At 31.7% G+C, this 14,161-nt stretch overlaps 1 protein-coding gene across 1 annotated transcript; it reads right to left on the bottom strand.

The window, feature by feature from the left end:
* Positions 1-1,871: 1,871 nt before the first annotated feature.
* Positions 1,872-3,122, bottom strand: LOC120090679 (bidirectional sugar transporter SWEET5-like). Its single transcript, XM_039048398.1, has 6 exons — positions 3,080-3,122; positions 2,927-2,963; positions 2,612-2,827; positions 2,350-2,512; positions 2,119-2,238; positions 1,872-2,024 (listed from the first exon to the last, which is right to left on the bottom strand). The coding sequence occupies exons 1-6, from the start codon at positions 3,120-3,122 to the stop codon at positions 1,872-1,874; spliced, it is 732 nt and encodes a 243-aa protein (XP_038904326.1).
* Between the last annotated feature and the right edge of the window lie 11,039 nt (positions 3,123-14,161).

Consider the following 14,161-nt stretch of genomic DNA (forward strand, 5'->3'; position numbering starts at 1 on the left):
ACTAAAATTATTTTGTGACAATAAGAGGCAGTGATGTATTCCAACAACAACAGAAGCAATAAGAAGTTAAAACATGTAAATGTTACATTTATGATTGTTAAAGATGGAGTTCAGAATAATCAAATTTCAATAGAACACTTAGGAACAAATTCTATGGTGTCAGATCCATTGACTAAAGATTTACCACCTAAAGTTTTTCATGAGCATGTTGCTCACATGAGTGTTAGTCACTTTTCTGATTCCATGGTTTAGTGGAAGTTTGTTATTGAGGATATTTTTTTACCTTAATTTATTTTCTATATAGAAAAAATTGATGATTTATGTTTTATTATCTGAACTTGTTTATCATGCATGTAGTTTAGCAAATGCGGTTTAGCATAAAGTTTTTAATAATGATCTCACTTAGGAATTTGGACCAATTGGAATAGATATGATCTAGATCACTTTGCATATAGTTTCCATGCTATCCATCCATACTTGATCTACGTCATTGAAAGTAATGGAATTGGTAATCAAGGAAGGTTTAATTACAAGAGTAGTTATGAAAGTCACCTTGATTCCGTTCTAATACAAGAGATGGACGAGATTGAACTAAAGGAGAATTTTGTTATTGAAATAACCTGTTTATACCGCTTAAGGTTTATGTGATTTAACTACATTAAGTACACAGACATAGCCCAAGTGGAAGATTGTTAGATGTAAAATATGTATAAAAAGTATGGTTATATAAGTGGATTAATATTTTACCACATTGAATTATTTTAGTAGATTGGACCCTATTATGTAACCTAATTAATTAAGACCTTAGATTCCTAATTGAGTATAGACTTAATGGGTAGAAGTCCATCCCTAGTTAATTAGGGTTTAATGAAAACCTTAATTAAACTAGTATATAAAGAAACTTTAGGGCTATGGTTCCCAAGATACCAAAACAACAAGCACTTGGTCTTTCCTGAATCCCATCTAGAGAGAGATCTCACTAAGGGTATTCAGTGTTTTGGTTGATGAAGACAATAGCCACCTTAGAGCCATCATTAATCTTTCAATGAAATCCAGTACATATATATACTTGACAATTTGATATGAATGATTCTAGGGTTTATCTATTCAATAAAGATATAAAGTATTTTTGTTAACATGTAGGCCTAGGAAGAAGTGCATTAACATTAGAATTGAGTTTGCATAACTACATGAAAGTTTTAATCTAAGATTTAGAAGTCCTTTAGAGGTGCATTAAAAGTGTTCATAAATGTCTTTGGATATTATTAAGTCAATATAAAATATTGTTTTCTCGATTAGCAAAAATAATAATAATAATAGTAAATAAATAAATAACTAGACATGTAGTTCATGGAGTCTCGAGCCATTATAGTTGATTAATTCATAAATTTAGTTGGTGAAAATCTATTCTCTAGTGCCTTTCTCTCATTAGTTTTATTTTTGCTCGTTTACCTTCAATGATTTTCTTTTTAATTTTATTATCTAAATAACATAAGACGATTGTATTTGAGGTACCTCAAGTGAGCTAAAAATTAAATTAACTCTATCTATGAGACGACACATTCATATTTTACTTATCATTATATATAATTTCAAAAAGATAAAGGGCTATTTAAGGATAATATATCATTCGAAAATAAATAATAAATAAACATAGTAAGGAAATTGAGAACCCAACACCTGAAATAAAATTAATAAATCTAAATTATCTCCAAATGTGTCAAACAAAAAATTAAATTTGGTAAAAAAAAAAAAAAAAACAGAAATAATTTGAGTAGGGAGAGGAGACCCTAAAGACTAAGAACTCAACAAAGCATTTTTTTTAGACCACAAACAATTCTAAAACTAAGATTCACATTCATAATATATATTTAGACGTTGGATAGTCCATTTAAGTTGGAGAGTTGAATCTTCTTAGGTTCTTTCTCTGTAATTTCATCATCTTCTTTTGAACCCATCACTGAGTAATAACCATACAAAATCAATTGGAGAAAACCTGAAATTGCTCCAACACCATTGCTTATCTGCAAAATTAATTAATTATCACTTATTTAATATAACTCTAAGAATTAACATCATATTATAACTATTTAATTTGTATGAAAAATTAGTACATACCAACATATAGGGGTCAAATTTGATGAGTGCATAAGCTGTCCAAACGCAACCATTGAGAAAGTTTGTCAATGAAAGTGGAAAAGGCATATACTTCACACTCTTTGTTGTTATCACTTTTTTCTGTTCAAATTAATTAAACCAACGATTAATTCAAATAATCTTAATTTTCAACCTTAAACATAAACATAAACATGGTATTAATATTATTATATAATAAAGTGAATGACTTACCATGATGGTTAGAGGAGAAATATACATCATGATGTTGAAAATGTCACAAATGATTCCAACCATCAAGGATCTATTTTTGGTTCCATGCAAAGCTAACATTGTTATTGCAACAATGATACCGACAAATATGACTTCTATCAACAAACAAATACCGACTTTTTTCTGAAATTAAATATGATAATAAATTAAATACAATCCATTTAGATATAATTTTGTGAACAAGAATTAATAAATTTGAAAAAAAATAAAAAGAAAGTTTATCCGTCCTTTGTTATCAGCAAAGATGACAAAAATTGTCAAATAAGCAAGTTCAATAAAAAGACCAACTCCATTAATGGTGACGACTAAAACACTGTCGGGATGAACAAAAGGCATTCCATAAAATACCCAAAACATACAATTTAGAACAGTTGCAATGTAAGGATCTGGCTTGAACTCTTGCATGGACTTATTCTTTATTATTTTATAAAATGTTGTTCTGCAATAATATTATTAGTATTAATATTAAATATTCCATAACTTAGTAATCAAAATAAGTATTGTGTGGAGGATGAAAATAGAGGTGAAGAAAACTTACACAGGGGAGAAAAAAAGGCCAAAGGAGATGACGTTCCCTATTTAAATTGAATTAGAAAGTAAATTAATTAAGATTTAATGTAAACATAATTAATCACAAATTAGTAGAAGAAGAAGAAATAAGAATGAAAGAAAAATGAGAAGATTAGTTTACCGATAATGCCGACGATATTTCGAGTAACGGTGACGCTAATCATATTTAGTTAATTAATTAATTAATTATTAAGCAAACTCAAAGAAGAGAAGAGAAGAGAGTTGGAATTTTGTTTTGAATGAGCCAATTGCATTAGTGAGGAATGCTATTTATAATTATTGAGTGAAGCCTTTTCTTTTTTTCCTCTTCCTAATGGAAATACAATTTTATTTATTTATTTATGTTAATTTTGCATTATAATTTCCAATAGGAATAGGAATAGGAGTCTATCTCTTTAATTTTCCGGCAAATTCAAAACGCATTTTGCATTTTTAATTTTCCGGAAAATTTAAAACTCTTTTTTTTTTCATTTGTTTTTTAAAAAAGATTTACTAGGTTAGGTTTTATTTTAAAATATATCTTTTTTTTGCAAACATTTCATTTGAAATATATCCGCCTTATCGGAATGTGCGTTGAGTTGAGGTTTTTCACCTTCAAATGTATATTTATATGGAGATTGAATTTTATTGATATATCAATAAAATATCGATATCTCCTTCGAATATTTACCTAAATCATGAAATTTTTAAATTCTATTTAAATTAATAATTCAGTTATTTTTAATTATGAGTTAAATTATGAATATTTTTATTAGTATTCTTATTTAGATTGGATTAAATAGATGATATTTTTTCAATTTTAAATGTATTTATAAAAGATGTTGGAGATATCTATGAATATTTAATATCGATGGCAAATCTATATATATATATAACCAAACTTTAAAACATTTTATTTGATATGGATTCAAACTTTGAACCTTTGATGTTTTTGGAAGTACTATGATACCTTAAATAATTGAACTAAGCTTAAATTATTTCCAATTTACAATATTCAACTTGGGTGTTAGCTAAAATGCTTCTTCAATGACTTAAAATCTAAAAACATAAAGTTTAATTTTGTATTATAAAAATAAATTTCAAATTAATCTTGGGGGTTAAAAATAGAAACAAAACGGAAGGTTTTGCTAAATTATGTTAAAATTATGGATGATTTGTGAGATTTTATGAGGTAGCGAGTTTAGATATTTAGGTCAAATTCATGGTCAAGCAAGACAAATCCATACCTAAAGAGGAGAGATGCTCTCAAACAACAGAAGTTCTATATTGAAAATGAATTATCAAAAGGGTCTATTACAACCCTTAATTATCTATTTATAGACTTATAAGAAAATCACATAATTAACTAATTAATTCTAATTAAACATTAATTAATCTAAATTACCCATTAGACTAAATATTAATTCAAATATACTAATTATTTTCTAATTCAATTTTTTAAATGCTATAGACAACAAGTCAAAATTTTATCCAAACTAAAATCTGACTTAAAAAACAAAAATAATTCACAATATGCTGCATGAATTTCTCTTGAAAATTAGACAGATAGAGAATAGAGAGAGCGCACTAAAAATTGGTAAAAGTAGAAAATAAATCTAATGAAAACATTAAATTTGCTAATCAAAATAAAATGGATAATACAATTTACCAATTTAAAAGGAAAACTAAAAGATTGGAACTATCTCAAGGATACAAAATTAGGGTCCTGTGATTTTGATGAAGACAAATAAATAAAAACTTGTGAATCAGCCATTTAATCCCAAAATTATTTTGAGAGAACCAAAATTAAAGGACCCAATTTAAAAAATCCATAATTTTTCCTGTATTCCATTATGTAGTTTATGTTCAAATGTCTCTTGTCTTCTTGGTTTTGGGATCATACAAGATTAAATTCGTTTGGAAAACAATACATATCAAAGTTAATAAAACTGGATTTGAAATTTTATTGAATAGCTCAAGAGTATAAAAGAATACAAGAGAAATAAGAGCTCAAATGGATAATTTAAAAATATAATTCTAAACATAAAAATACAATTATACCCCTTATACTCTCCCTCAAGATGGAGTGAATATCGATCACTCTCATCTTGGATAACAAAGGAAGAAACAACTTGGAGGATAAAGCCTTTAGTAAACACATTGACGAGTTGTTGAGACATGATAAGAATAAATTTAACAATACCATTTAGAACCTTCTCACGAATAAAATGACAATCTAACTCAAGGTATTTTGTATGCTCATGAAACATTAGATTTGATACAATATGAATAACAACATCATTATCATAAAAGATGAGAGTAAGAGAAGTTATAGGCACATGTAACTTATGAAGAAGTTGAGAAATCCAAATAAGCTCACAAGTAATATTAGTAGCAAGAGCTCAATATTCAGCTTTAGTAGACGATGGAGAGGCAGTAGTTTGCTTTTTGGTTTTCAATGAAACAAGAGAATCACCCATAAAAACACAAAAGCCAATAGTGGACTTCCATGAGTTCAAACATGAAACCCAATCAAAATTTGAGTAAGCTTTAAGTTGAAAATCAGTACATGGCCTAAGAAGAATACTCTGATCGGGAGAACTCTTCAAATATCTGAGAAGATGATGATCAGCATCAAGGTGACACTATTGAGGTTGAGACACATACCGACTAAGCTTGTTAACAGCAAAAACAATGACAAACCTGGATATAGTGAGATATAAGAGCTTTCCAACTAAACATTGATAAGTAATAGGGTCTTCTAACAAAGGTCCTCACCAACAAATAAACGAAGATTTCGATCCATGGGACAATGTAAAAGCTTACAAGCCAACAATCCAGTATCCTCTACTAACTGAAGAACACAATGAGAGAGAAAGATACCTTGAGACAAACGAGCAAATTCAAGACCCAAGAAATATCGAAGATCACCAAGGCCCTTCAGTTTGAAAGCATCATTAAAATGAGTTTTGAGACTATCAATGATTTCAATAGAAGCCCATGTGATAACAATATTATCAATATAAACTAATAAAGCAACAAAGTTTGCACCAGAACCCCTGATAAAGAGGGAATAGTCAGAATTGGATGCTTAAAGCTAAGAAGAAGTAAAGCATGAGAGAAATTTTCAAACCACTGTCGAGAATCTTGCTTAAGACCATATATAGATTTATGTAAACAACATACTAAATGTTCCCCCTTAGGTGCAACAACATCGTGCTTATAGCCAAAAGGAAAATCCATATGAACTTCTTCTAAAAGGTTACCATGAAGAAAAATGTTATTTACATCAAGTTGTATCAAGAGTCATTTATAAGAAACAACAAGGGTTAGTAAAACCTTAACACTAACCATCTTAGCAACTGGTGAAAAGGTTTCGATATAATCAAGCCCTTCTTACTGAGTATAGCCCTTAGCGACCAAATGATCTTTATAATGCTTAATAGAAACATCAGAGTGATGCTTTACCTTATAAATCTACTTGCATTCAATGGAATGGTGGCTAGCAGGAAAATAGACAACATGCCAATACTTAAAAAGTACCCGAGATTGAAACCTCAAAGATTGAACAACATTTAATAAATGTTAATGATTCCTCTTAACAACATAATTCTGCTCAGGCCTGCCAACACATGAGAACTGATGAGATACCTTTAGAACTGAAACTCTGTGAATGAAAGTTCTGAAGCATTATCAGACCTAAACTGTGAGAGACCTTCTTCTGTCTAGGTCACTTGCAAAGTCTAAGTCCTCATAGACTTTAAAAACTAGTCTAGTGGAGTTAGGAAATTTATAGAGTAGGCCTCTATTTATTCTTCCAACTAGGAAACAAAGTGCCCATTTAGTTGCTTCCCAATGAGCTTTCCCTAGATTGCTCATATATCTACTGACCAAACTTGAGCAATAAGTTAAATCTTGTCTTATACAGACCATTAGGTACATAAGGCTGCCTGTTGCACTTGAGTAGGGAACTTTGCCCATTTTCTGTATATCTTCGTCAAACTTAGGAGAGTCTTTAGTTGAGAGCTTGAAATATTGTGCCAGGGGTGTGCCAACTACTTTAGCATTCAACATATTGAACTTAGTTAGGATTCTTTAGTATAATCACTCTGGGAGATGAAGAGTTCTCCTTAGTATCTTCTTCTTTCAATGGTCATCCCAAGAATCCTTTTACTTGGACTTAATTTCTCCATCTCAAAATTAGAGCTTAATTTCTCTTTAATCTGATTTACCGATTTAATATCTCTACCTGTGATGAGCATGTCAACAACATAACGTAGCAAGTAAACTAGGCTTCCATCATTAGCTTTTCTAAAGAATACATAAGCATCGTACTGACTTCTAGTAAAGTTAATTTTGTTCATGTAGTCACAAAAGCATTTATACTAGCATCTAAGGGCTTATTTGAGACCATATAGGGATTTATTCAATTTGCACACTAGGTTCTCTTTGCCTTTAGTTTCAAAACATATAGGCTGATTCATATAGATTTCTTCATCAACTTTCCCATGTAGAAAGGCTGTAGCTACATCCATCTATTGTGGCTTATAAATTTCGCAAGCAACAGTTGCAAGTAGTAGTCTAATAGAGGTATGTTTGACTACAGGAAAAAATATTTTTATGTAGTTTAATCCTTCTTTCTATTGGAACCCCTTAGCTATTAGCCTTTCTTTGAATTTTACTCTTTCATTGTTATTTTCAATCAATTTCTTCTTAAAAATCCATTTACAGGGAATGAATTTTTTGTTTGGTGGAAGGAGCACTAGACTCCATATGTTGTTCTTTTGTAGTGAGTTCATCTCATTCTTCGTGGCTTGTAGCCATTTAGGTTTCTCTTTGCTTGATATTGCTTCTTCATAGCTTTGAGGGTCTTCATCAAATAGGTTCTTGGTTATGTTGGCATAGTTAGTAACACAGTCCGCTTGAACATATCTTTAAGGGTCTAATTTCTCTTCTTCTTCTATCTCTAATTAGAGAGTAATCACTGAGATTTTCATGCTGTGTTTCTTAATCAGTTTTAGTAGGTTCAGCTTCTTCCATGTTTTCTATTGTTTTAGGTTTGTCTATTTTTTGTGTTGTTTTTGGTTATGGGTGGTAGCTTTATTTGAAAATTAGGATGTGTTTCCTTCTAAATAGGTTCAATAGATAGTTTCTCTTCTTTAGGCATTATAAATATCCACCCCCCACCCCCCTCCCCCCTCTCAGTTCCTTTAGGATACCCTATAAACATGCATTTCAGGGCCATAGGTTTAAGCTTGCTTTGTTATAGGTGTACATAGGTTATACATCCAAAGATTTTGAGATTTGAAAGGTTTGGCGGTGAAGGAACTCTTGTGAGGAGAACCTTGAGCGGAAGTGGATCGACCAAATTCCATTAATTATCGAATTACTAAATTTACAGTAAATATACAAATAGATATGCATTTACATTAAACTACAACATGATTTTACAAGTAAAGAGTACAAGAAATATCTCCTTTGAAGAACCTTTCTTCACAAATCCCCCCTCAAATGGCAACGGCAGCTTAAAGACCTTCTTCGAGAATTTCTTAAACCAAAACTCGGACGCAACCTCAATGGAGTCCTCGGTATTCTTAGGGTGAAAATCCAGGAGTGGTGGGCTCTAACTATTTTGGTTTAGAGGGGAAAAGGATTAAGGTGGAGGAAGAATATTGAGAAGTATCACACAAGAACTCAAAAGTTATAGAACACTTCTGTTATTTTCTCTCAATTGTTCAATCACAAATTGTCTAGTAGAAAAGAAAGAAAAACTAATTTTCTTTTATTCTCCTATTGCCCAAAAATGAATAACCACCCCACTAAAATGGGTGGACAAAAAGATGGAGAAGGGAGTTGTAACTCCCTTCCTTATTATTCAAATAATAATAATATAATATAAATAAATATGATAACTAGGTTATCATATTATATTTATATTAAATTATATGTTATATCAAATATAACATATAGCTTATAGTTAATATTGAATCACATACAATATAAACTATAGTTTCTTTTCTCTATTTTATGGCATTTAATATAAATCTCATTTATATTAAATTTAACAACTATAAATCCAATTCATAGAAAATATATTTGAAAAATATTTATTTCCTCCCATTAGGCTATTATGTATCAAATACATTATGAAAATTTTATTACATATAATTTAAACAATTTAATTATATCATATATAATTAAATCCCTCTATTAATTTGAACAATTCAAATTAATCCAAAAACTGATTCTCAACTAAATTCTTTTGAGCTACCAAGGGGACCTCATGGACCTGTAGCTTGAAGCTCCAACGGTATATGAATAATTAGTTAAACTCTTTAATTACATTATTCACCATCTGTTAACTGTTGGGCACTCTACTAAAGACCGACAACTGTACTCTTCGCACTACAGATATATTTCTGTGTCTATTGGATATAATCAATCAACAGTACGATGACCCTCCACAAATTGCTCGTAAATACAATTGGGCCAAATTATCGTTTTGTCCCTGTAGTTACATTTAACTTCTTAAGTACTACTGATCCCTCTAATGAACAATAGATCATAGTCCTACTATGACTAAACCCTTCTCGGGCCAAAAAAGGGTGTGACTTCACATTATTCAAGTCCCGGAATCAGCCCTTAAGGGAGCAATTTATCTACTTATCTCTGCTTCAGGGAATGAGTAAATTCCATCTTGTGTAGCTATGTTCCCAACTCCTCAATCAGACAAATCCCCAAAATGGTAGGCTTGTTGAGTCGACGATATGTCCATTCTCACCCATACTTTTCTTCTTTACTTGAGTATTTAAACTTTTCAAACAAATCTTTTCTTCTTTACTTGAGTTGGAGGTGTATATTTATCAACACTTTTCCTCTTACGAGTAGTTCTTCGAGATTCCTACATAAACAGATAAAAAAAAATTACTCATCAAGAAATATAAAAAATATAAACAAAGATTATTGATCAATAAATTACTCACCAATGTAATTCCTTCGTGGTCATAACAATACCAGAAGTGTCAGTCTCTGGGATGTCAGACATGTCAGCCTCTACATGTGGCATGGTGAGTAAGTCAGACATGTCGGCCTCTGTATGTGGGACATTGGCCTCTATAGGTTGGATGTCAGTGGGTGATGTTGTGGTATTGTGCTCTAAAGGGGGGATGGGAGTAGGTGAAATGGTGGTATTTTGAGGCTCTACAGGGGATGAGAGTATTAGAGGTAGTCGCATCAGTGGTATCAAGATCTCGAGATGGGATGAGCAACATCGTGGCATCATCACCTGTGGGATGAGTGACCTTGTCATCTCCTTAATCATCGTGGAACCTTTCAATTAGTAAACTAAAATGATGAGTTCACGAACACGTAAAGACATAAAATAATAGTAAATGCAAACCTTACACATAGACTACAACAGTGACAGGATGGCTGACAATTGTCATTTCATGTCTGTCATATTTTCCTCTATATTGGATACACGACTATCTAAACTTGATATACGACCATCTAACCTTGATAATGAGCTGTCAATGGTTTGCAGGTATGAATAAATAGAATCGTTGGGATTGGCTGCCTCCATACGGGCAGCACACTTAAGACTCTCTTCATCCATAGATTGCTCTCTATGGGAGTCCGCAAGATGGACATCAGGTAGGTTCAACTCATCCTTATCGCGTACGTCCCTTACCACATCATGGAACATATCATCACTAGGTGTGTATGCTCCTCCCTTCACCCTTCCACATTCAGCATCCTCGTGCTCAGAATGCTCGTGTTCATCCCCTCCCTTCACCCTTCCATATTCATCATTGTTACCTCCATGATGATCATCACCGTCACTTTTAGAAATACCCCCACTAGTCGACCTACTGCCACTTTCAGCACTATCATCATTGACACCTAGATCGAATATAGGTCATCTATCTACTGGGGTATCTCGAAACTCCCTCTCAGCAATAATCATGACAAGACCCTCTTTAACCTTTGTCTACATTAACAACCCAGTAAAATGGTTAGTGTCTATTTAACAACCAAATAAACATATTATGCATAGAGTAAACGTACATTGTTAGACTTTAATATGTCTCTCTCGAGTACTTTGAAGGACATTGAGTAGGAGCATGACCGTCGTAATATGCAAGGCAAAGCCACCTTGCTCTTTCGCTCCACAATGTTTCCAACTATCGATGCTGCTAGGATTTCGTACGTCCATACCTAAATAAAATTTAACATATAATAAGAACAATAGTAATGTTAAATCAAACAAAATGATTATTATGTTAAACAAATTTACCTGGAACACTTGTGGAAATCCACGCAAAGAGTATTTCACGGCGTAATTTTTATTTTCTTTCACCTTCGTCTTGTATAGACTACTCTTATCATTCAATGCAGTCTTTAGGAATCGAGTGTCCTTTCCCAAATAATGGTACTCCAGTCTAGACTGTTGTAGTACTCTATGTTTTGAACATCCTTAAAACGTTTAAGGTCCACTGCATTTTTCTGCTTGTTCTTTCCCATCATTGCAACCTCCGTGTAGTAGACTAATGTGATCTTCACAGCATCCTCGTAATTTTCAAACTCCAACTCCTTGTATTTTTCTTCTAGTAGACTGACATGTAAGGTGTCCTTCATCACTCGATTATCAAAATACTTGATTGCAAGTTCATACGTGGACTGCTCATTCCGATCAACTTACGTAGGGGATCGCCACAAACCAGTCATCAACAGAAAACCATCCTTAAAAAAAGTGACGACCTTTCCACCAATAGAATATGAGATTGAGTCAACTTTCGTGCTCTTCACTTCTCTCAACAATATATGAGGGATAATTGGGCTGTTGAACACCATGTCAACATCTACAAATTGCCCAAAAACTATTCTCTTGAACATGTTTAACTACCTTGGGGTAAGCTTGTCATTCGCAGTCTTGTTCGCATTAGCAATGTGGGCCAAGCTCGTTACTTGACCAGGAAATCGATAAAGTCCCTATCGAAGGAACTATTTATAAAACTATTACCAAACTATAGGAATTAAATTCTAACTTTTTCTAAACTACAGAGACTAATTTATAATCTAACTTAAATTTTATAGATTTATTTTCCTCGCTTTTTTTCTATTTATGTTCTTTATACTTTTAATCTATTATCTATAAATTAATGGATTAAGAATTTAAAATAGTGTAGTGTTAGATGTAGGGATGGAAAAATTCTCCGCGGGTCCCCGACCCGATCGGGGTGGGGAATCCCCGGTTTAATCGGGTATAGGGGTCAAATCGGAGATTTAAATCGAGTCCTCGATTGGGGACAGGGTGATGACGGGGAGGGGATCCCCGCCCCATCCCCAACCCCAAATCCGATCCTCGACCCTGCCCCGATTTTTTAATTATTAATATATATAATAATAATAATAATAATTAAAATTAGAAAAAAATATAATTAAAAGTAGTATAACTACCGTTTCAATTATATATATATATATATATATAATATAAACTACTAAAACAGTAGCTTCAAGCTACTGTTTCAATTAGTTTTTTTTTTTAATTTTAATTTTCTAATATAATAAATTTTATATAAAAAACATTAAAATATTTTTTAAATTTTTAATTTTATACAAATATATATAACAATAATACTAATTTATTACATAAAATTTACAACTTCAATATAAATACTATTTTTAATTAATTTTAAATAATAAAAATAATAAACTAATAAAATAATAAAATAATAAAATAGAAAGCTGGAATTTTTTCCCGCAGGGACCTGAATCCCCGACCCTCTAAAATGGGGAATGGGGCGAGGACAGAGATTAAAAGTCCCCACAGGGATGGGGATGGGGCGTGCATCCCGGCCTGACCCGACCCTGTTGCCATCCCTTGTTAGATGTATTAATACGTATAATTAAAGTATGGACTATGTAAGTGGATTAATATTTTATCACATTGTGTAATTAGGGTTCAATGAGAATCATAATTGAACTACTATGATCCCCAAGATATCAAAATAATGCACTCAGTCTTTCTTGAATCTCATTTAGAGAAAGGTTCTACTAAGGGTATTGTGTGTTTTGGTTGAGAAAGATAATTGCCACCTTAGAACCATCATTAATCTTTCAATGGAATCCAATCCATATATATACTTGACAATTTGACATGAATGATCCTACGGTTTATTATTCAATATAGATATAAAGTATTTTTGCTAACAAGTGGTAACATACCATGAATTTCATGTTGGATTCTTGGTTTATTTTTTAGTCCTCGTTACGGACGAAATTCACACCAGCAACACACGAGAATGAAGGCATCAGGGTTGTGGACAACGCCGACGGAAGGTATGCCATTGGTGCAGTCAGACGTTCTCGACGTTGCAGGTGTTACCGGCTGTCAGTTTCGTGGGATTCGCTTGGCTTGCCGATGGTGGTGTGCGATCAAGGTAAAATTGATTTCAACAAAAAGAAAAATAAGAAGCCCGATAATGGTTTCGTTATTTTCGATTGCAGGTACTGACGGCTATTTTTGGGTTCTTGCCATTGAAATTCACGTCTGCCATTGAGTTTTTTTTTTCTTTTTTCCTTTTTTTATTTGGTAACCTTTTAATTAATGACTTTCAATTTTGCCTCGGGTTGTTTAATTGAAAAGTTATTTTAATACTTAATATGAAACCTTATGAATTTAATTTAAGTTTAAATTATATTAATGATATTGTGAATCTGATTTAATTTGATTAATCATTTATGAATTTAAGTTAGATTTGATCATGTCGTGGATTCAAGATTAATTGATCATGTTGTGGATTAAATTTAAATATGATTGATATTTTGGTGAATTTAAATTTAAATACGATGATGATATTTGGTGATATTCACATGTTTATGTTGCTTTAATTGTATAATCTCTTTATACAGTTATTGGGTGAATTATGGTAAAGACTATTTGGTGTTGTTCTTCTATTATTTTTTGTACAATTAATATTTTTATATTTTTGTGTCTTATATTTTGGATTGAATTGGTCAAAATAATGTGTTACCAAAGTAGTCTATGTTATCTAGATTAGTTTCATTATGAAATATAAGATGTGCATATTCATGAATTTATGCAGACAATTATCGACCCAAAGAAAGATAATTATTTGACCAAAATATGGGTATGCATGTGGTAATGTGTATGTGACAATTATAAAGATTGCTCATATGAAAAATAGTTGGTCCAAAGAAA

The sequence above is a fragment of the Benincasa hispida genome, chromosome 11 (genome assembly GCF_027475165.1).
Source record: "Benincasa hispida cultivar pf3 chromosome 11, pf3_genome.v1.1, whole genome shotgun sequence".
Lineage (NCBI taxonomy): Eukaryota > Viridiplantae > Streptophyta > Magnoliopsida > Cucurbitales > Cucurbitaceae > Benincasa > Benincasa hispida.

Bases quoted from the DNA above. Each gene is read 5' to 3' on its own strand.
- LOC120090679 (XM_039048398.1), bottom strand. From the start codon at position 3,122: ATGATTAGCGTCACCGTTACTCGAAATATCGTCGGCATTATCG. The intron at 2,513-2,611 runs GATAAACTTTCT...TATTTAATTTCA, and splicing joins TTTGCTGATAACAAAGGACG to GAAAAAAGTCGGTATTTGTT. The intron at 2,239-2,349 runs GTAAGTCATTCA...TAATTTGAACAG, and splicing joins TTTCTCCTCTAACCATCATG to AAAAAAGTGATAACAACAAA.